The sequence below is a fragment of the Callithrix jacchus genome, chromosome 5 (genome assembly GCF_049354715.1).
Source record: "Callithrix jacchus isolate 240 chromosome 5, calJac240_pri, whole genome shotgun sequence".
In the NCBI taxonomy this organism is placed as follows: Eukaryota; Metazoa; Chordata; class Mammalia; order Primates; family Cebidae; genus Callithrix; species Callithrix jacchus.
The window spans coordinates 154,794,286-154,819,460 of record NC_133506.1 but is presented as its reverse complement, the minus strand read 5'-3'; the positions used below and the strand labels follow the sequence as shown (position 1 = coordinate 154,819,460).

At 34.9% G+C, this 25,175-nt stretch overlaps 1 protein-coding gene across 17 annotated transcripts in view; it reads right to left on the bottom strand.

Annotated features, from left to right (window-relative positions):
• Positions 1 to 25,175, bottom strand: part of NBEA (neurobeachin) — a 730,940-nt gene that overhangs the window by 97,047 nt on the left and 608,718 nt on the right. For all 17 annotated transcript variants that reach the window (XM_078375287.1, XM_078375291.1, XM_078375289.1 and 14 more), the window contains 4 exons: positions 24,832 to 24,949; positions 24,412 to 24,514; positions 20,397 to 20,512; positions 6,854 to 6,966 (listed from right to left, as the gene is read on the bottom strand). In XM_078375287.1, coding sequence (XP_078231413.1) covers positions 6,854 to 6,966; positions 20,397 to 20,512; positions 24,412 to 24,514; positions 24,832 to 24,949 — 450 coding nt within the window. The remainder of the gene's footprint in view (positions 1 to 6,853; positions 6,967 to 20,396; positions 20,513 to 24,411; positions 24,515 to 24,831; positions 24,950 to 25,175) is intronic.

Genomic DNA, 25,175 nt, shown 5'->3' with positions numbered 1-25,175 from the left:
TTGGTCTAGTTTTGAATGATAATGCTGTGGTTTAGATACAGAGGTGACGCGTGGCCGGTGAAATGAAAGTGCATAAAGTGGGCTCCCTTTTCCTTTCCATAGGTAGGATTCTTCTAAGAGCACTAGAGAGCGTTCCTGCTGTTCACAGTTGCTTCTTTAACAACCTAAAATTTTCAAAGGGGAACAGGCTCTATAGGATTTTTCCCCCCCTCTTTTTCTGAAAGGGCGATTCAGCTGGCAAAGCGGAAAGGCACAAGAAAAGAGGATAAGGAGACAGTGTAAGTAAACAGAGCCCGGGACTGATTTGGAAGTTCTGTATAAATCCATAAAGCTCCCTGTCACCCTATTATGTCTCCAACAAGCAACAGTGGAGATGCTAACAAACAAACACAAAAGTTCTTCACTATTTCTGGTTACCAGTGTCTGTGAAGTCTACCTTTTTAGCTGCACTTTTCTTGGTTCTTCCTTTCTTTCACTTAGAAGGAAAATAGCTTAATATGTCTCTGGGTAAACAAAAAAATGACCTTAACTTTTAAAAGGTATGGACCGAGTCTGATTGCCTTTGTATCTCCAGTGTCTGGCACAGAGGAGGTTGGCAATAAATGCTTGTGTAATGAAAGAATGCATGAATGAATAAAATATTAATTTAAATAAACAAATATCCCAGAGTTTCAAACACTATCTAAACACTGCCAATCAATACCTTGTCCTTAAAGTAAGAGTTCCCCCTTAGCACTGCCATAGAAGCAAGTCTAAGGAAAACAATTGTCAACATACTCTAGGTTATATGTTAAGGCATACATTGAAACAAACGTTTCCAATTTGGCAGCAGGGTTATTTGGCAGATGGTATGTAATGAAATTCACACATTCACACTTTTATCTTTTAGTTTTATATCATCCTAACCACTAACATACCTAGTAGTTTTGCCCATACTTCATGTTTTGTTGTTTAAAATTAAGCATTAGGTAGACTATGATCAAGTAAATGGAATTAATTTCATTTTAGATGTTGTTAACTTATGGTGAAAAAGAAAGATAAAATAACCGTAGAAACTTGCTTTAGTGGAGGCTGCAGTAAGCCAAGATCGTGCCACTGCACTATGGCCTGGGCAACAGAGGGAGACTCCGTCTCAAAAACAACAACAACAAGCAACTTGCGCTAGATTGCTGAGTCGTGCACTCCCCACCTTTCCAACACAAACTCTTTTCTATGTGGTATGTAGACATTTGGCAGTATCGTATCAAGGGTGGATGGTTGAATAGTATTCACACTTCAGTGCATCCATTTGCATTATCACATTTCAAAGCCCCAAGGCATTATCACTTCCTTTTATTAAGTGGCATAATAATTTGGGAAAATGGTTATGCTTATCATCATCTGTCAGTCAAACAACTCCTGTGTTAACAAAATATATTTTTTCCACTCGATGAATGGGTGTGTGATGTGATGTCTTATGTTCATGTCAATATTAGTAGGACTTGGTTTTGTGATGAAACTATTTCACTTATCAGAGGGCATGACTGGGAAATAGGAAAATTCTATTTACACTTCAATGAGCAGAGACTGTGCTTCACATCAAAGTCATGTAACCACTATTATTTAAGAGTCAAGTTCATATGAGTATATGTAAATAACTGAAGCACTATCATATCATGTTGTAAGACAGATTTCACCATAAGGCCACATCTCCATAAGGAATATCTCTGTAAATGGGGTGGGGAGGAAATCGCTATACCTACTGTTGGTTGGTGTTGAAAAGATAAGTCAAAGACAGATTGTTTCAACTGCTGTCCCTCATGTCAAACAATAAACACAGCCTCTAACCTGTACACATAATAAATAAAACTTGAACCTGTGATGTCTAATCAAATGAGAGGTCTAAACACTCCTTCTGATAAATAACTTTTTTATTGCTCCTGTGCTCTTCAACTGTTCAATTAAGTGGGCCAAAGAACGAATAAGAATATTATAAATATAAAATATCTTAGTCTAAATAAGTATGCATCTAAAATTCTAATAATCATTTAATTTAACCTCAGTGTTTGATGTTACAGTGTGGGTAATTTTATAATTTAAACAGATGATAAAACAGAATTCTTTATTGCATTAACAATATTTTATTAAATGGCATAACTTTTAAATTTTATTAGAATAAAAAATAAATCAGAGGAATCAAATAATCTTTCACTAGGTTTCTGTCAATCATACCAAAGATAGTGAACTCTCAACAGACCATTATGGAAATTTGCTTTGTCGCTGCCACTCACTGAATGCTACTTGTGTGTCAGGCCTTATACTAGGTGCCTTAGCTACTTTACTGTGTTAAACTCTTTCAACAGCCCTATTATGTAAGTATTCTTGTGTTCACTTTAAAGATGAGAAAAAAAAGTTCAGAGATTTTAGAAAACATCTTAAATTTGCATGATATGTGACAGAGAAACATCTGAGCAAGGCCTACATTCTTTTCAAGTTCCAGTTACAACCTCTTGATTTTTTTCCGAACCCCTATTATTGTTCAAGCCAATTTCAGCTGGGTTTCCTGAAACTTTCATTCAACAGTTTCCTAACTGATACAACATAGAATTTCATGAAGCCTGTGTAATGTAGTGGTATAAAGAAAGAAAATAAATATTTATATTTTTCGGCATTGTACATTTCATAGTTTCTTAATTCTGTTATATACCAAAGAATATAAAAATTATTTGGGGTACCACATGTGTATTGAAACAAATTCTAGAATTATTCACTGCCAAGAATTATTACTTGGATCAGAACTCCCAGTGTTTGTTTGGAAACAACCACTTTTATTGTTAGAGATCTTTTAGAATGTTTTTGGTTATATCATTCAAGTACTTCAATTATTCCTGGAGCTTCTGAAGAGTAAGAAACTCTCTATTAAAATTTTCATTCGCAGTATTGTTTATAACTAAAAGAATTTCATGTGTTTTTTAGTGGACATCTCTTCATTGTGATAATATTGTACTATAGAAGTTTTTCCTTCCAATTATATTATTATACTTCAAATGTCATTTTCTCATTAGGCATATAATAAGATATATTTCATACATTAAAATCTTGCTTATTAATGGATTTTATACAGGATAGTCTCAGGTTTCTAGCCCATTTGTAAGAAGTGCCTATTAAGGAATTCAATGAAGCATGGAAACAATGCATGAGTAATTTATTAACATATCAAGAGGCTTTAATTTGCTAACATTTTCCTATCATGCCAGGGTGACAGAATAGAAAGAACAAATTGCTAAAGCATGGAATATAGTAAAATTGGAAGAAAAGCCATCTATCTTTTAAGAGCTCATGGATTCAACTGTTCACAGCATGAAGACTTACATGCTTGTAAAACTACAGTTTATAGTGACATTGCCCAATTTATTTAGCCTCCATCTGTTTACCTGTATTATTTATTTAACACTATATAAAATTAGAAGAGCACATGTGAGGCACAAAACGAAAGGCCCTGCCAAAGGAAATACACATTATAGAGATCAGCTTAAAAACCCTGAAATAGGCTGGACACTGTGGCTCCTGTCTCTAATCCCAGCACTTTGGGAGGCCGAAGCAGGTGGATCATGAGATCAGGAGTTCAAGATCGGCCTGGCCAACATAGTGAAAGTTTGTCTCTACTAAAAATACAAAAAAATTAGCTGGGCGTGGTGGCAGGAGCTTGTAATCCCAGCTACTTGGGAGGCTGACAGAGGAGAATCGCTTGGACCTGGGAGGTGGAGGTTGCAGTGAGCTGAGATTGCACCACTGCACTCCAGCCCAAGCAACAGAGCAAGACTCTGTCTCAAAACAAACAAACAAACAAACAAACAAACAGACAGACAAAAAACCTTGAAATGTTATATCTTCAGTTCTGTAGAAACAGTGACTTCCTCATTTAATTTATCTCATTTTTCAATACATGGATAAATGAAAAAAATCTATGATTACCAGCGAATATTTTACCAGATGCCTTCTATAATCCATACTAATCATAATGAATGCCACACTTTCTTTGGCTGGGCTAGCGTTTCAAGAACATTTGAGTCCAAATGTCTCAGTGTAGTGAGCCTATACTCCCCAGTGAGGTACAGTCCCCACTATACCTATCTTGTAAGTACTGGCCTCTCATATTGCTGTTAACTAACTGAGTTTTCATTTTTGCTCTGGGCTGAACTCCCTCCAAGTAATGGCTGTGAGTATGTCTGCTTTATTCACTCCTGTATATTCTTTTGCTGGTAGAGTGCTTGACATATGTAGCACATGCCTGATAAATATCCATTGAACGAACAACTGAAAGAATGAATAAATAAGAGAAAAAAAGGAGCTTTGGTCTATAAGTTTCCTTTAAACACAATATCCCAGTTGATTTCAAAGAAAAAGAACTTCCTTCCTTGTTTTAAAAACAATACAATAGCCACAATGTTTGTCATTGTATGAGGTTTTAATATGCTACCTGAGAATCTATACTCTGAGTTTCTATTATATATATATATTATAATGTCTAATGTAACGGTGATTCAATTAATGCTGAATAAAAGTACATGCAGGTAAGATTTTGTCAAAGAACTAGTTTAAAAGTTTTCATCCTCACATTAATAAGTTAGTTTGGTTTTGTTTTACACCCCGAAATTACACTTCAACATTGGCAAGTCATGCATGCCATTCAAACATTCTCATCCAATATGGATGTAGTAGCATATATTTATCATCATTACTTGAAATACAATTCAAAGCATATGCCTGTATCAATGACTCACCACTCTACTGTTGTATACCTAGCATTAGCTAATACTGATGTGCCTGGCACTATTCTAAGTTCTTTATACTTAGAATCACTCCACACGACATCGACCACTCCACACAACAACCCTATTATTGATGTCTCATCACATAGGTGAGGAAATTAAGACAAAGATAAACTAATACTCTTGTCTAAGGCTCCACAGCTGGTAAATGGCAGAATTAGGATTTGAACGTAGGCAGTCTAGCTGCACAAGAGTCCTGTTCTTAAACACTATGGGTTGAGCATCCCTAATCCAAATTTCTGAAATCTGAAATGCCCCAAATCCAAGTTTTTGAGCACTGATGTGATGTTTAAAGAAAACACTCACTGGAGCATTTTGGATTTTGGATTTTCAGATTAGGGATGTTCAACTGGTAAGTATATAATGTATATAATTAATATTTCAAAATCCAGAAAAATCCAAAATCCAAAATCCAAAAATGTCCCAAGCATTTCAGATAAGGGATACTCAACCTGCATGTATTGTCTCTTATATGGATCTCTCTAAAATATCATACTTTATTTTTAATTTTTTGGGAGACCAATATTATTATTTAGATAATCTATAACTAGATTTGCTCCTGAAAGGCAGGCTGCATGAATTATGATGCTTCTATCTACCTGATCTTGAATAATTTAGTTACCTGAATATGGTAAATAGTTAAAAATTTTTGTTTGACTGACTCACATTGGAAAAAATTACTGTATTTGCAAGCATATTGGAATTCATTTGCTAGCAATTTATTTCTACCAGTTGTGTGACTCTCAGTAAGATGTTGGGCTAACTGATCTTTTATGTCCCTTTAACACCTATAATACCATGGCTAAAATTAGCAATGAGCTACCAACTAAAATTTGATAAGAAAACTAGAGACTGGATGACACATAAGAACATGGAAAAATTAGTAAACAGTCTTCAAAAGAGGCCAAGAAATATTCCATGTGTAACAATACTAGCTAATAGGAAGTGCTTCTCTGTGTCAAGCACTACTATGTTTTCCAAATGTACATGTCATTAGATCTGTATAAGTATATGACATGGGAAACTATTATTATTCTCATATTACAAACGGGCCAAGAGAAACTAGCTTTAGGTCACACAGCTAGTAGCTAGTGCAATACAGAACTTCAGCTTGGGTAGGTCTAGCTTTCAAAGGCCAGGAAAGGGGCATGAGAAGGTATGCTGAGCTAAAACCATCTCTGGGATTAATTTTAAATGGACTGTAATGGTGCTTCCCTAATTCACAGGGCTTATGCTGCTGTTGTCCTTTAGCCCCTTAAACCTGCCCCGCAAAAACCAAACCTATATACAAATACTTTTCAACTTTCTATGGATTGCTAAATCAGACAATCAAGTCTGATAGAAAGGAGAGATGCATTCAGAGTGAATGGGCTGAGGCTTTACTATGTTAATATACATAAACTTTAAGGCAGGCCTCTGGCGTAAGCTTAGACTACAGAGCAGCTCTTTGGGCTCCTAGTTCATCCCTGAATTTCAAACAATTTAGTATGACACTGTAGTTTCTTCTGGACAAATGAAGTGAACTAATACAAATTTTACCGTTTATTTCTTATTACCGTGATGTACCAATTTCTTGCCATCTTTTGGGCCATATCCTTTCTCTCATATATGGGTAGACACTTGGTAAATTTAACTGACTTTCTTTTCAGTATTATATTTCCCTACAATGTGTATATTTTATGGTCAATATAACAACCTTTATCATCTAAGGAATATATCACAGAAATGATTTGCTATCATATTTTATACTAATTTTAGGTTTTTAACCTTGACTTCAAAGCCTAGGATATCTGAGAAACCTCTCCCTACGTCTGCTGTTTCTCAAATACCCATTTCATTTTGCCTATGCCAGTACGAATTTATCTTCTTATAACTTAATTCTTGTGCTGAGAATTGCTAAGGTTTAGAAACTGACTATGTAAGGCAAGATAACCAGTTTCACTCTCTTACAAACATTAACTGGATATATATATACTCTGACAGAAATTGTATTAGACTGTAGCCTTATGAAGAAAACTGACTTCTATATATTTAAAAGTTACCTTTGATAGATCCCTGAAGTTTCCTGGAAGAGTCAGGTCCAACTCTTCTGATTCATAGTTGGTTAACACCCATGGAAACACTGGATATTGGTTCAGATCATTATATGTCCGTCCTAGCAAAGAAAAATAGAAATAAAAATTTGTATACACAAAATGCTTATGAAATAGTTTCTGTTCTTATAAGGCATCTATTGAAGAAGAAAAGTAACTTTTATTTATTGAACCATATCTTTAACTCTGATAACAATGCATTTCAAGTGAATTCACTCAATAATTGTTTTAAACAGTTACTAGAATTACTGTTTATAAGATTGTGATAGAGACTATTGGCTGGTTATTGTAATTGATTCTCCTCTTCCTGTACTACACCACATTTTTCAGCCTCCCTTCCAAGGAGCTATGGCCATGGGCCTTAGTTCTAATCTACAGAATGTGAGCAAAGTCTCTTCAAGTCTTGGCCCACTGAATCTTCCCGCATGTGTGTCTCATCTGTCTTCTGCTGATGTAGAGAATACTGCAACCCTGGAAGCAGAGCCTTGTCAGTCAGAGGCCCTGAAAGTGATTATGGAGGAAGTCACCCTACTGACCTGTACACTTGCGGCTTATGTGATGGTATTCTATTATAACGAATATATAGCTAGAAATTTTGAGTACACAAAATTTATGTTAAACTTATATCAAGAATGAATGCAGAGAATCTGCAAGTGGATGAAGTGCTCTGAAGCTAGGATGAAAAAGTACAGAGCCAGATGTCAAGCATACATTTTTCCACAAATTTTCTCATGAATTTTTTTTCTTATGTTGTTTCACTTTATTGAAGAATTGCTGGATCTTAGGGTGAGTATGTCTGTTTATTTTTTGGTAGAGTGACTTAAATACTTCATATATGATATTGAGGCACAGTGTGAATGTGGAAAGTTTAGGGGAGCACAGCTGTGGTCCCCCTCATAAACTGGAACTGAAAAAACATGATCAGGTGAAATTAAGAGAATGGCTATTATGGTGGCTCAAGCCTGTAATCCCAGCACTTTGGGAGGCCGAGGCTGGTGGATCACGAGGTCAAGAGATCGAGACCATCCTGGTCACCATGGTGAAACCCCGTCTCTACCAAAAATACAAAAATTAGCTGGGTATGGTGGCGCGTGCCTGTAATCCCAGCTACTCAGGAGGCTGAGGCAGGAGAATTGCCTGAACCCAGGAGGCAGAGGCTGCAGTGAGCTGAGATTGCGCCATTGCACTCCAGCCTGGGTAACAAGAGCGAAACTCCGTCTCAAAAAGAAAAAAAAAAAAAGAGAATGGCTATTAAAGAAACAGGGTCCAAAGAAAACTTTTGTTGAACAAAATAATTTTTTATAAAAATTGTGTTATATCCGATTATCATAATTTTCTAAATTTCCATTAAAATTCACACAAAATAGCGATTTCACTGGTACTTAGTGAAATGACTTTCATCCAGTATGCCGCGGTCGCACACACCACATATACTGTCACAGTAACATAGACATGCAGATATTATCTTGTTCATCGTCAGGAAATTACATTAAATGATATGTGCTCTTACAACAGTTGGCAAACATAACTGTGAAATAAAAAAAAAAGCAAACTACAATCTGAGTAAGAACCAAAATCTGCAATTATAAGTACCAAACCAAGTTAATTAATTCACTTAGAGAACATTTTACTGATGACTATTTTATCTGTTTATTAGATGAAGCTCTGCATTTTACAACGAAACCTCATATTGCTTTAAATGTATACACTGCTGTGGGTACGTATACAGATGTGGGTAATGGCGGCAGAATGTTGCTTCCACTTTGCATTTACCGGGATGAGGTCACAGTTAGGTTAGGGCTTCCCCTCTGTTGCCCCACCACAGTTCTTATACAGAGCTCTATTATGCCCAATACATGTCACTGTTTATTTACTTCTCTGCCTCTCCACTAGTCTGTAAACTCATGAATGTCAGGGCTGGATTGTTTGTTTTCTTTTTTTCAAATCTCTGTGTGTTGGCACATACCATCTGCCCATCTGCCCAATAAATGTTTGTTGATAGAATGTGTATGCATGTGATAAAAATGGAATAAGATGACCCAAATTTCAAATGACGAACAAATATAAGCCAAGTAAAGGAAGACTGCAGAACATTATGTTTAGAAGACGAGGATTATGCAAAGGCATAGAGGTGTATATGAGAGAGAATGATACTGCGAATGTGTACATTAAACTAGAAGAAAATGTCTGCAGCCAGGTCGCTCAACCAATCAATGAACCTGCTTTGTGTTGACGGTCTGTGGTGAAGAATAATACTGATAAGATTAAACAAGAGTTTGGAGCCATATTAAAGTCTTTTGTACATGACAATGATCTGCTAAAACAGTACCAATATTGTAAAATAAAACTTGTAAAATTCTAAACTCGAAAATTTATTACTGGCAGTTCATATGTATGCTAACCTATGGCACCTGATTACTCTCAGTATTTTTTGTATGTATTTATATAAAGAGTACAGATTGGCTAGACAGAGCTATTTCTGGGATCCTAAATGGTCCATTGCAGAGTTTAGGGCTCTTCCATTTTCTGGGGAACTGTTCTATTAAAAAATCTGTAGATTTTGATAAAAAGCAAGCCTTCCAATGCATATTTTTTAAATAGAATAATGCTTAAGCTACCTATCTATATAAAACATATATTACTTAAATACATCAATTGATAGATGAAAATCAGACCATAATTGTTAATTTCTGATAAAGTTTTATAATTTATATATTAAGAAAAACTGTTAAAATAAATAAAAAACCAATGTACATAACACAGTATTTAAATGTACTGTATAAATGCAAACAGCATACAAATAGAGACCATATTTGAAGACACTAGCCTTTTAATAGAAATGATTTTCTAAGAAAGAAATATATACTACTTGAGGGTAGAGGAAAGGAGGAAGGTGGGAAACCAAAAACTGCCTATTGAGTATTATGCTTATCACCTGGGGGACGAAGTAATCTGTACATCAAACACCCGTGACATGTAATTTACCCCATCACAAATCTGCACGTGTACCTCTGAACCTAAAATAAAAGTTAAAAAAGATATAATACTATTTTGGGGAAAAATGCAAAGAAAAAGAGCATTACTTAAAAAGGCACATACACGTATACATGAACTGACTGATGCCAATAGCCATACTTCACGGCTATTCATCTGTCCTGTATTTTTTTTTGTAATTCACTTTCAATGATCTTTGACAGGTCCTTCAAAAATAAATGCTAAGGGAATTTTAGTAATTTTTGAATTAGTAGAGACAGCACCATTTTAATTTGAATAAATTTAATAAACTTTATACATAAATATAACAATGCTTGTTTTTAATACAAATTTCCACATAAAAGCCTTGCAAAATGGACAGTCATATATATTTGATTTAATTAAAAAATGTACAATGTATTTAAAGTCACACAGAAAAAAAAAGAATGGTTAAGTGGCATTTTGGGGTTTTGCATTGATATGGTTTAATCATGAATTAGCATTACTCCTTTAATTATTTTACTGAACACCTTTGTGAAATGAAAAAAAAATACTGTTCATTAAATCATTCAAAAAGTGAGGTATTTCCAAAGTAATACTTGTTAAGTTCTGGCATACGTAGATATTTATTTACTAATTATTTTGTTTTTTTCTTTAGGATAGTTGATATTTAGCAAATACACTGGTGCTATAATTGGTAGGGTCCTTTCCTTTTCCAGCAGAGGCAAATAAATATGTATACTTGTGTGTGTGTGTGTGTGCATGTGTGTGTATGTTTGTATGTACATATATATACATACACTTTTACTAACTATGCTTATAAGAATTTATCTCAGAAGATGAATATTAAATATTGAAAGCCTATGACACTAATCTACTGAAATAAAAAAAGTGAAACACAGTAAATGAGATCTCAGAAATGTTACTTCATTTAAAAAAACTTATTAATTAAACCATCCAATTTAATGTTTTTATATGGCACTTTGGTTTTGAAGGTAAAGTAATCTAGAGACAGCTGACAAAGAAATTATAACTGCAATTCCTTGGTGAAAATGTTAATGACAGCAAAATATTGTTTAATTAGATGATTGCAGCATCTGGATTAACACTCTTTAAGAGCGATGTTCCTGTGCTTGTCTGCTTCTTCACACTTTACAGACATTTTGTCATCTCTAGGTCATTAGGAAAGAATTTTTAATGATTTTTCTAGAAGCAAGCAGTTCAAGTTACATCTAATTAGATGACAATAATAAGCCCAACACATGCAGTAGCTAAATATATACATAATTAACCAGGGAGGGCTTGTTCATCACAGAGTAAAAAAGTGGAAAATGCTAAACAGGAGAAAAAGGTTGGGGTTGAAGAAGTGATGCTGAATTTATTAGCTGATCATATGAAAAACAACTCAAAACCCTTACAAATAATTATCCAGTCTAACAGGGGATCATTTATACAAAGCTATGTTAGCAGTCGCTCTCCAATTTCTTAAAATGCAAGAACGCCAGATTTGAACATCTTTTCCATGATATTATCTAACAAGGTGTAAAATAAGGCATAGGTTGTATCTTTCAGAACACGAACAGAAATCAGGTCAACCTGGGAACTGGAGGTTGAAACCACATTTTTAGTAGGACTCTAAGTATCACTAAGATTATGCTACATAATCATCTAAAATTTAATGTTGTTTGAAAAAGAAAGCCAAGTGTTTCAAAAATGGTTAAATAATTTATGCCATATTTCTTATTTGGAGACTCATGTAGTTTTACAAGTCATGCCTTCAAAGAATGGTTGGAAAGTGAAATGGAAAACAAAACAAACCTGTATATAGTACAGGTTCCCAATGATACACCACACACAGAGAAAGAAAAACAGAAAAATCAGCCAAATGTCAACTGTGATATTTATGGTTAGACTTCTGAGTGGTTTAATTTTTAAAATTATCCTTTTTCATATTCCCAATTTTCTATAATGAACATTCATTAAATTTATAAATAGAATAAAACAAAGCCTAAGAACACATTTATGGAATTTTAGATGTCTTTTAAATATGTTTCCTGAATATTTGACAAGCTTCTTTTACTATGTAAAGTATCTTTACGAAACTTATTTACAGTAGAATGTGTGTTTGTTTATATGCAGTTATGCATATGTACACATACCACAGGAGGGTATAAAAAGTCTGCATAATTCATTAATACCATGATACTGAGCCCATGCGTTTTATTCAGAGTCTTATTAAGAAATCCAGAGTCTTACTTAGAAATACAAAAGGAGAAAAGTGAAATTGGTCAAGTATGAGAGACCTTAAGAAATGGGTCATAAAATGTACTTTATATTTCATAATAAAATAATATTTTTGGGAAAAAAGATAAATCTGAGCATGTAAGACAGTAACCAGTAATGTAGGGTCCGGTACTGTTTTAAGCTAAGTCTTAGAAATATTTATAGAATATTTGTGGAAAATATTTATAGAAAATAAGAAATTTATTAGGTCACATTGACCTATATTTTTAAACATGTGAAGACAGAAAAGGCTGTTTCACCTTCTCAACCAGATTCCAATTCTGTGACACTTCTTTTTAATCCAAGAGCTTTAAAGAATATCTCATCCAGTAATTCTAGTGAATTTACATAATAGATCACAAAATCCTACAAATATTTACAAAGAATAAATATTAGGTAACTTTAATTTCATGGGTATTCACCAAGCACAACTTTTTTTCTCAGTGAGAAGATAAAATGCACATAAAATGCTAAGGATACCCTATCATAAGGTTAACATGTATGATACTGACAGTGCTATATGAAGATTAATGAAATTATTTTTAGGTAGGTCTTTTAAAGAATATAGATTCAGGGCAGTCATTCTCAAAGTGTGGTCCCTAGATCAATGGCATCAGCATCAAATGGGGACTTCTTAGAAATGCAGATTTTTAAGGCTCAATCCAAGCCTATTGAATCAGAATTTATGGGGGTGGGACCCAAAGATCTGTGTTTTAGCAATCCTGCTTCGGATACACTGAAGTCTGAGAACTGCTAGTACGGTGGATGCTGGGAGCATTGATGGCTGGTGGTGGTCAGCTATGTCCAAGAATCACTATCATTAGAAGAAAGCCCCCAGTCCGAAGTCAGAAGTCCGCATCCAATGACTGCAGAGTGGAGGTATTGAAGGCCTGGCTCCCTTCCCTTAAGCCAAGACAATTTTGAATGGTTAACCCTAGCCCCAGGGACCCCATGGGATCTACTGAAGCCTTTGTCACAACTGCACTGCAGTCTGAATCCTCCTTCTGCCCAGCTCTGATTACTTCACTCCCCCACAGATGTTGATCCCAAGGCCTTTTCCTGTAAACATCCTCAAGCAAATCTCTGTCTTAGAGTCTGTTTCTCTTGATCTAAAATTTAACTGAGAAGAGTGCTACCTTCTACATTAAAGATAATAATTCCAGGTCCAGATCTAGTGCTGGAATATCAGTAACCACAAAAGTTATGACAGTAAATAAACCTCAAAGGGTTAATTTGATGAAATGTAAAAGAAAATGAGAAAATTGTTTTAAATAATTATTTAGGTGTTAAAAGCAGTTAATAAGTTAAGGTTGGTGATGGGGTGAAATTGTGTGGTACCATGAATATCCTGAAAGAGTACAATGTAGACTCTGGAGCTAAACTGTCTAGGTTTGAATCCCAACTTTGTCACTTATTAGCTCTATGACTTGGGTAAGTTATTTAACTACTCTCTCCCTCATTTCTTTGTAAAACAGGAATAAGAACAGAACCTCACTCAAGGGGCTACTGTGAGGATTAAATCAGCACATACATACAAAGCCCATAGAACAATGTTTGGCACACTGTAAATGACTAAACAGTCATGAACTATTATTTACTATTTTTTTTCTGAGTTTTTATTATTAACAAGGAATTATTTCAAAAGGAAAAATGAAACAAATGAAAAAGTAATAAAAATACTATTATTTAGTTTTTCTAAATCTTGACATCAAACACAAATTAATGTTTAAAAAACATTACGACAAAATATAAGCCAACCATTTCTTGGCTTTAGATTACCTAAGAAACTACAGTTTTTCAAAAAGAAGACTAATATCCTATCTAGAAATTATAAATCTTAAGTTTCAATCAATCCACTGAAATAAACATTTCCTGAACAATAAATGTTTCCCTAAAACAGCATTATAAAGTAATGTGATTATTTTTAGGACCCATGTTCATTAAAGTGATACTGGCACAACTTAACATCTTTAGAGCATCCTTTATTTTAGGATCCTAAGAGAACTCTGAAAGGTGATTTGATGAGAAGAAATGCATGGATACACCCTGTCCACCAATCAGGAAAACAGGAAAATCTAATAGCTGCACTAACAAGTATTCAATCATGGCATCAGTGAAGCTTCTCTAATAAAACCATCACCGATGTCTTGAATGCTGGTGCTCAGTTTAAACTGGCACTTGTATTTAAAATTTCAGGATAATGGCAAAGGAAGAATTAAATTAATACGAATATATCCAGGGAGAGTACCTCAGGATATTCATATTCATATATTTTTTCAATTGTCATTCTACTTATTAAGGTTTATTTTGCGTGGATAGTCATGTACATCTGACAAAATCCTTGAAGAATTCATTTAAAGCTCATCTTCTGGAGAACGATCCAAGATGGCCGATCGCTAACATCCCGGGATTGCAGCTCTCAGGGAAGGCGCCGAGAACTAGAGGACGCCACACTTTCAGACAAAGTCTGGTCGCTCACGGAGCAGAAGATCCCCCAGTGGTGGAAACACACGAGTCGCCAGCGTGAATCTCATGGTCGGCGCAGCGGTTCCGCCAGCACCTCGACGCGGCAGCGCTTGGCGCAGAGTAAACGGGACCGGTTCCCCTTCTGACCGAGGTTTGGAGCCCCGGGAAGGCAGAGTCGCCTACTATGGAAACAAGAAGGAAGCCCGACAGGAGAATCCTGGGCAGAAAAGCATCATCAGTTTTAACGCCGCTGCTCTGGCCCTGGGAACTAACAACCTGGACGTCCACTCAAGAGACCTAATCTGAAAGTTGGTAATTTCAAAGACGACAGGAGGATAAATTTACAATGACGGGAAGAAACCAGCGTAAAAAAGCTGAGAATACTCGAAGTCAGAACGCCTCTCCCTCTAAAGATGATCACAGTTCCACATCAACAATGGAACAAGGCTTGATGGAGAATGAGCGCCTCCTGATGACAGAATCACTCTTCAAGGAATGGATAATAACAAACTTCGGTGAGTTAAAAGGCCATGTTGTAGCCCAACGTAAAGAAACTAGGAACTTTGAAAAAAGGCTTGATGAAATCCTATTGAGAATAGACAACTTAGAGTGGAGTATGAGTGAATTAATGGAACTGAAGAATACAATACAGGAACTCTGAGAAGTATGCACAGGTTTAAACACTCAAATTGTTCAAGCAGAAGAAGGGATATCAGAGGTCAAAGTCCAACTTAATGAAATAAAATGTGAAGAAAAGATTAGAGAAAAAAGGATAAAAAGGAATGAGCAAAGTCTCCAAGAAATGTGGGACTACATGAAAAGACCAAATTTACGCTTGATAGGTGTACCTGAATGCGACGGAGAGAATGAATCCAAGCTGGAAAATACCCTTCAGAATATTATTCAGGAAAATTTTCCTAAACTAGCAAAGCAGGTCAACATTCAACCCCAGGTAATACAGAGAACACCACAAAGATATTCCTCAAGAAGAGCAACCCCAAGGCACATAATCGTTAGATTCACCAGGGTTGAAACGAAGGAGAGGATACTAAGGGCAGCCAGAGAGAAAGGTCGGATAACCCACAAAGGCAAGCCTATCAGACTTACAGCAGATCTCTCGGCAGAAACTCTACAGGCCAGAAGAGAGTGGGGGCCAATATTCAACATCCTCAAAGAACAGAACCTTCAGCCCAGAATTTCATATCCAGCCAAACTAAGCTTCACAACTGAAGGAAAAATAAAATCTTTTATGAACAAGCAAGAACTCAGAGATTTTATTACCACCAGGCCTACTTTACAAGAGCTTCTGAAAGAAGCATTACACACAGAAAGAAACAACCAGTATTAGCCTTTCTAAAAATACACCAAAAAGTAAAGAGCACCAACATAAAGAAGAATTTACACCAACAAATGGATAAAACAGCCAGTCAACATCAAACGGCAGTAACCCTAAATTTAAATTGACTGAATTCCCAATCAAAAGACACAGCCAAAACCCAACGGCATGTTACATCCAGACCTGTCTCACATGCAAGGATACACAAAGACTCAAAACAAAGGGATGGAGAAAGATTTACCAACCAAATGGAGAGCAAAAATAAATAATAAATAAATAAAAAGCAGGAGTTGCAATTCTTGTATCGGATAAAATAGATTTTAAAGCAACAAAGATATAGTGGTAAAAGGATCAATACAACAAGAGCTAACGATCCTAACACCCAGATAGGAGACTTAGATTCAATGAGACAGAAAATTAATAAGGATATCAAGGACTCGAACTCAGATCTAGAACAAGTAAACTTAATAAATATTTATAGAGCTCTCCACTTCAAATACACAAAATATACATTCTTGTCAATACCACATCACACCTACCCATTAGTTTAAATGAAACATTGATTGGCCATTATTAATACCCAATTTTTTTCAAAATAAAGCAATATTTCCATTTACTCTCCCTCTTTCTCTTCCTCTTTCTTCCTCTCCTTTACTTATTTTTTTTTCTTTCCTTCTCTCAAAAAAAAAAAAAAGCTCATCTTTTCCAAGATTTCCTCAAGTAGATTATTTCATATTAATCTCTCACGTCTCTAAACTTTTATTACACTGAATGGCACTTAATTCTGGGCTTTCTTGTAGGTTTTAAATGTTTTATATGCAAATCTTGTTTGGATAATCAGATCTTAAATGGCTAATGCAATTGTGCTCAAACTTCCTGTATCAGAACCAAGTAGAGGGCTTGCTGAAAGGAGCCTGCTTCTGATTGAGTAGCTTTGAGGAGTCTGTAGATCAGCATCTCTAACAAGCCTCCAAGATAATAATGCTGGTCAGAGGACTACAGATTGATAACCATGGAACTGGAGCAAATTACAGTGAAACTTAATTTGTACAATGATATTGTACAAAAGTATCATTTGTTCTCTTTCTGCCATGCCTGCTGCCACCACTCTCATCCAACATCTTCACCTCACATTTTCTCCTTGGAATGCCCTCTGACAACTTTCTAGTGAATTCTTACTCATATTTCAATTCCCAATTTACATGTCACCTATGGGAAACTTTTTCTCATCTCTTAGTTATAAATAGTGGCTTCTAGATTTGACTACCTCAAATGGCTTCGCATATACTCCCATTATCACACTTTTTATACATTATAACATTGTAGACAATTTTATACCTTCTTATACTTCTTAGTGGAATTACTGGTATACATGTCTGTTTCCTCACTATATTTTGATCTCTTCAAAGACAGAAACCATACTTTATTTGCTTCTGTAGTCAGAGTAAAATAGAGTATGTGGTACACAGTAAATATTCAGTAACGATTTACTATTACTACTGTAATACTCTCCTTATAGCACTAATGTTAAGAAATCTCGATTTTGATTTATGCCATACATAATTATCAGTTTAATTTTCCTAAAAATCTACATTGCATTCCCTTCTACCTAAGGCTCCATTAATTCTCTGCTCCAGACAAGGTGTGATAATCCTGTCCACTGAATATGCCACACACATACAACTGGCAGAAATTTGTGAAGCTCTTCTCTCTTTTTCTCCGCAAACACATTTTAAAATACCTCCCCTCTGCTGAGCTCTTGTAGCATTCACTATAGCGATGATTCAGCATTTAATATCAACTGTCTTAAAATGCTCTCTTATTTATGTGTATTTCACTTATTCATCTAGACGGTGAGTGTTCTGTGTTCCTAGTCCCTACTCTTCATTTTTATCCCATTGCTTACATTAGTCAGGCTTTAGTGTTTAGTTATAATAATGCAAAGGAAGTACCCAGTAATTTTTGAAAAAATCAGTGGCCTATATAATATTTATGTTATAAATAAACTTCAACGATTCAAAAAAGAGTAGAAAGACGCGTTTAAATTCCCCTCACAGTCTGCATGCTCTGGCTCAGAAAACCAAAGATCATCCCAAAGAAAGCCTATTAGGCTCTAAACTGCTCAGGTGCAACTTTAAGAAGAGATGACAATGTTATCTCTATCCAGAGTTAGACACAGCAACCTTTCCAGAGTTGGACAAAGAAAGAGACTCCCAGAAAGTAACAGGCATGAGGTGGGTGGTAGTTATGGGTGGTACCACACTGTGGGAAACTGACCTGACATGAGTAAAATGCAGTGGGAAGGGATGGAGACTAGAAGAGACCTTTAAAACAATGAACTAGAAAACATTCCATCCAGAGGCTGGAGAAAATCTCATTTTAGAATAGAAAAACCATTTAATATGAAAGCCTGTGAAATTGGAAACTGAACTGGAAGTGAGGTATATCACCCTGCCCTCTAGTTTTATATCCAACAGCTCCAATTAGCTAGCACAGCCAAGTGATAAAATCATTAAGTCCATCTAATGGTTGATATTGGGTCTTGATAGGTCTCTCAAAAGCAGATAATATAAAAACCTAATACAGGGAAGATGAAAAACATTACACAAGAATGTACAGAGAACATCATCCTGAAAAATCAGGCGAGGATCCATATAGCTAAAAATAATACACTGCACAAATACATAATTTCAATAGTTTGAAATCTGTCTTAATTTGCAAAAAGACATAGACCCCAGAGTATAAACTTAATTATAATCTGGATTCTGGCTAGTAATTTATACTTACAAAGATAAGCAATGAATGAGAAATAAAATTGAGTTGAAGTTTTTGTCTTACTTAGGTATGATTTTAAAATGTTAATTCATTTTTTCAGTTCATATTAAGAAATATATAGTTTATAAGACCTTTTAAAATGTAAATCTCTAGGAGAATTAATAACAAGATTTTTACATTTTAAATCACTATAGTAATGAGAAAAAAGTATTCGTATGGCCAGAGAACAAACAATATAAAAAGCAAGAAAAAATTAAAAAATAACAGTATAAAACAAGATGATATAAGACCAAACATATCAGTTATTACATCACTTGTAAACCTATTAAATATTGCTACTAAAAGATTAAAAGTCCAAAATAAAGCTAAAAGTTAAAATTTAACTTATGTTCCAAGATAGAAAGTTGGCGGATCTGGGCTTCTGTTCCTCTTATCTTTGGTGTTGAAAGACATGTTCTTTCTGCGACACTATGCTATTTACTTAAACATGCTAATGAAATTAAGTTCTTTACATTTCGGATGCTTAAATTCATTCTATTGATAATTAAAGTGGTAATTAAATAGTATAACACATTTTTTATCTCTGAGGGAGTAAACAGGTTTGTTCAAGATACATATTATGTGTGTATAGTATGCATATGAATAAATGCATGCATATATGAACATATATACCCATGTATTGGGATTAAAATGAAAAAGCATTTTAATATATCAAACAGCTTTATTCCATTTTGGGGACAAATCAATTTTTCTTATCTATTTAACACATACCTATATTACCCCTATTTAATATATACCGATAGTATCCATATTCACACTTATGTATGATAGATTAAAAAAGAGTAATATTACAGAGTTACATTTTTTAAGTAATGATTCAGAGATGAACCCTGCTCTAAATACACAGGTGTGAGCATTCATTCATAACAAAACAATAATGATGGTAAGCATATTTATTTATGCTGGTTATTTAGATTCACCTAATTGCAAAAACTTTCAGTAGAGCCTGGTAAACTGTTTGTAATTCAACCTGAATAAGGGCTTTTGGAGCTTAACTTAAGAAAAAAGACGAAGTACTTAAATCTCATCGACATATTCAACCACCGACAACCACTGATTTAGCAGAAAACAAAGCCACTACCTTCTTTTGATTTACAAGCATGATACTGTCCAGGTTGATGGCAGTTACTCTTAATTGAGAAAACGTAACTGATTTTGTATTTTTATTTGAAGATTTTAAGAAAAAAGATGCTGTAACCTGATCATGCCATAATCCAGGTGACATCTGTACTAGGCAGAATCCTGTTGTTATTCTCCTGTCTAGCTGCTATCGCTGAGAATGACAAAGTAGTGAAATTACTTTTCCCATTATTATTTCCAGACACTCTGGCAATGGTTTGTTGACTCTAATAAACCTTCAGACAAAGCTGCCAGTAAAGGAAATAGCAGAAGGAGAGCAAGAAAAAGACTCTTCAACAATAAATGCATTGAAAAGTTTGGTATGAGCTTGTACAGTTTCTGATAAAATTTAATGTGAGTACTTCAAAATTTACTCTAATGCTGCATTCGAATTCCAAAGACAGAAAATGTATTATATCAGGCCACAATACCATGATGTTGATGCACATAAACATATTAATAAAGAATGAGGCATCTTACCTGCAATAGTATTAAGAAACATCAAATATTCGAAGTTTGAAATTTCCCTTCTTTGCCAGCGCTGAGTCATATTGGAAGATTTATAAAGCTGTCGAGGAGTGGCCAATGATATCCTCCTAGCAAATGAGCACACCGTAACAAACACAGTCTCTTTAATTCATAGTTTTAAAAAATCTAATATTAATATTATTGGTTTAATACTCAAGTTTAAATAATTTATGGTTTATCCTTCCTTAGTTGAATTAGAAAATATATTTTAATTGTAGAAATTAGCAATATTTGAGAATTCTATTATAGAGAAGATACACTTAATTACTCAGGATAAAATAATCTGAAAGCAATCTTATTTGTAAAAACAGCTGCAAATGAGTATTTTACAAATCCACAAGAAAAAAAAGCAATACTATTCTCAAGATAAATCAAGTAGATTTTAAACAATACAGCAAATCTGCTCCATATTAACTAGGTAGGTAGGTAGGTAGTTGGGTACCTGCTTACATGCATTTGACTTAATGTCAATGAACTTCTTAGATTTGCCTTCATATACAGAGTGTGCACACATGCACAGCCTCTGCCCGTACCATATATATCCCTGGAATGGTGTAAAATATAAACAACTGGGAACTTTGAAAAATGCATGGGTCCAGAAGAAGAAGGGACATAAGAACAGCCTTAAGGAATAAACCATGATAACTGGTGCAAATTATGAAACTTTCCAGGTTCAATGTGTTCATCTAAAAATAATGAAAGCGGTTGTATTTAGAAAAGTGTGACAAAGCTATTGAGTTTTTAAACTGATTAACAGAGGTTCTCAAACTCTTTCAATTCATGGCATCCTTAGTATCTCCATAATTTTTCATAGTGCTCCTTGGCCAAGACAGATATCTTATAGTTCTGTTTATTAGGTAGTTAGCTCTAAACAACTCAATAAATATTTAACATCTTAACAACTTGGTAGCTATTTGAAAATATAATACTCATAAACTTAAAGAGAATTATTTATATTTCATTCTTAAATAACCACATTTCCTAATGGGGTGTGTATGCCTGTTGGACACTGCACAGCTTCTGAAACCTTGGAATCAGATCTGACACCACCATATCCATTTCCTGTTCCACACTGATTTTTTATGTGGTTCTTGTTTTGGAAGACACTAAACACCAAACACCAGTTTCACAGAGGTGTCACTGAAAAGAATTAAGCCCTATCTAATCATTCTAAGTTGAAACTTGGAACTAACTCAAGCATATAGTTGGTGTGGTATCTCACAAATGTTGCTGTTTTTCCCTAAAAACAATTAAAAGTGCCCTGCAGCACACCTGGGAATTCACTGTGCTACCACAGGACTCCTGCGTGTTCAGTTTGACTACAGAGTTAAGGCTAATTCTGTTACTAATGGACTAACAAGCACTGCCATTCACATGGAATCTTAATAGGCATTGTCTTGTACATAGCAGAAAAGATGATCAAAATATCTCTTGCAAACATATTTTCCCCATTTTATGGTAGATAAGAGTATTATTCTGCTTGAGTAGTGTCATTCATTCTTTTAACCAGTATTTACTGAATTCCTTCTAAGTGCGAGGCTTGCTTATTGTTACCCAGCTGTGGCAGGTTTAAGCCTAGATGCAGTGTCTCCCCAATGCCACATGGTACTTCTAAGGATGCATATCTCAGGAAGTATATAAAACTGAGTCTGTAAAAATATTATTAGGAAACTAATAATCGGTTGGGCTTTAGGTGGGAGGAAACAAGCCAAGGACAACAAAAGGAGGTATGAAGACAGAATGGCATTATGGATTACAGAGAGACCAAAACTACTGAACCTCTCTTTTGTTTTCAGTTTTCTTATAAAGAATGAACTTCCAGCTGGGCATGGTGGCTCTTGCCTGTAATCCCTGCACTTTGTGGGCTGAGGTGGGTGGATTGCTTGAGTTCAAGAGTTCGAGACCAGCCTGGGCAACATGGCGAAACCCCATCACTACAAAAAATACAAAAATTAGCTGTGCGTGGTGGCACATGTCTGTATTCCCAGCTAATTGGAGGGTGAGGTGGGAGGATCTCTTGAGATCAGGGAGGTCAAGACTGCAGTGAGCTGAGACTGCACCATTGCACTCCAGCCTGGGCAACAGAGTGAGACCCTGTCTCACCAAAAGAAAAAAAAAAAGTTCTACAAGTCAAAAAGTGACCAAATGTGGTTAAAAGGGAAACAATACTCATAAGATTTAAGAAATATAATAAATGAGCTTCTGATTATTTTCAATGAATTCCAGTCCAGACAAGTTAAAGAATCCTGAAATTATACAGGCCATACAGAAATCCCTATTAGTAATCTTTTAGGAATCATGGTCATTGAGAAAGATGCCAGAAGACAGGAGATTATTCTTAAAAAGGAAAAAGTTAGACCTATTCATAAGTTCTTAATGTCAATTCCTGAGTAAATTCTTGAATTGATGATTAAACAAATAGTATGTAAGCACTTGGGAAAGGAAGTAATGATGATTATGAGTCAGCTTATATTCAATAAGAACAAGTCTTGCAAAACTAACCTCGTTTTCTTTGATAGATTAAATGCATTTTTCTTTGACCTGTATTTTATATAAGTGCTTCATTATCTACTAATATCTTAATCTCGTCATTCTACTAGCAAATATCCTGAGCATGTGCATACATGCCAGTGAATTGGTCTTACATTGTAAGCTTAAGGAGAATAGATAAGTTGCAATACAAGGTAACCTCGGCTGAATAGCACTTAAAAAGCACTGCTGCAATTAGGCACTGTGCTAGGTCCTGTAGATTAAAGGATAAATAAAACACGATCTCTGTCTTTCAAATGTCTGTAGCCTATTTAAGGAAGGATTGACAAAGATTAGTTCTCCGTTCCATCCATACAGTGTTGTGCAATAATTCTCAAGGACGTAATAGTCCACGTGGTAGACACTGTCTTATCTACCTGAAGCCAATCTCTCTTTGTTCCTTATCAACAGAAGTCCTCTTTTGTTTATGCAGGAGCTGGCAAGGAATCAGAATTTATCTCTTCCATAAATCCCAGGGAATGACTGGGCTAAGCCACCTAATCACACCTTTCTGGCAGTGATCGTTTTAGGGATGGGAAGGTGAATCTATTCTGGCCAAAGGAACTTGAGATAAAGATTGCTTTAGGTTTCTGAGAAATATATTCCTTCCTAAAACAGAGAAGCTTAAAGAGAAATCCTTTGTTTCTTTTTCCTACTGTAATTCGGTTGTGTGAACATGTGGTATTTGGAGAATTAGTGGTGATTCTGTGAGTACAAAGTCAACAGAGTTTTGACATCATTGAAGCTCTGAACGAATTCTCGCAGCACCTTAGCTCCACATCTTTAAATTAAACACACACATCAAAACACCCTATTGTTTAAGCCACTTTCAGTCAGATATTCTGTTACTTGGAGCCAAAAACAGACAAACTGATATCAGCAATATATATAATTTCTATGTTTTCTACTTAGATTAGTATCTTTCAATAATACAGGATCTCAAAATGATTCTTCTAAAATACCAAGATGAAAATCTAGAAAATGTGGTTACAACTAAACCATAATTAATGATTATTACCCTCAATAAACTCTAAGGGATTTATTGCTTTAATGAAGAAGCATTTATATATAGCATTTACGAAAACATTATTTATATGCTATTACATAGCAATTAATCATTTATGTTCTTGAAGCTCTTGGTATGTTTCTTGTAAGATTTTAACAAGCAAGAATGTCGTAATTATATGCTAGCTATGATATGCAATCAAGTTTTTTACTTTCTTATTTACATGTATTAAATAAAAATCTGCCATAACCATTCTGTCATTCTCAAAATAGCTATTTTCATAACCCTTATTCCTACAAATAACCTTCAGAGCAAGAAAATTCTTTGGTCTCTAAAATAATTATAGTGTAATAACCACATTTACATTGTTATCATATTGAGATTGAAATTCATTAAGAAGCCGTAGATAAATGTGTAATATGACCTAATTACCTGGCTTGTGGCAAACCATAGCTGGTCCCTACTCCAACCCGAGGCAAGCTATAGACAACCTTTTTTACTGTTGCTTGATCAGGGAAATTAAACATAACTGAGGCTGTGATAAGAAGAAAAAAACAGAAAAGTTAGCCATCAACTTTATAAATCATCTTCAGGTGCCTATCATGATTTAATTGCAAAGGTAATATGTGTTCATGGAAAATCAGCTTTCAGTATAACTTTATTCATGAGAGACCTAGGATTAACATTTCAAACAAATTCATTCTTCTTTTACTTTTTAAAAAGAATTTTTGTTTGTTTAAGCTAGAGTATATCAGAAATACAGTGGGAAAAATCAAGACATTATCATCCCATGTAAGTAAATAATATCTAAATATGAGCACAGTTTCTTTCAAAATATTTAAGGGAACTTACTTCGGTTTGCCATAAATACTTCCAGAGCAGTGTTTTGTAGAAGGTAACGTCTTGAAAATACAGCTCGTATCTCGCTGAACATCCATTTTCCATGAAGTCCCTCAGTGTATGCAAGAACCTAAAGTAAAAACAGTTCAAAGGGATGTGTCAATCAATAAAATACGAATTTAAGACCTACTCTCACAGTGTCTTAGTAAAGTCCGAAAATTAGAAATGAATTCATGGTCTATCACAACATTGTCAATAATTTGATACTTTGTATGTACAAACTTTCTGCCCTGTAAATTGTCTTGGTTGGCTCTTGAGGAAGGAGTAGAAAAACTGTATGTTCAAGGAGAGACCCT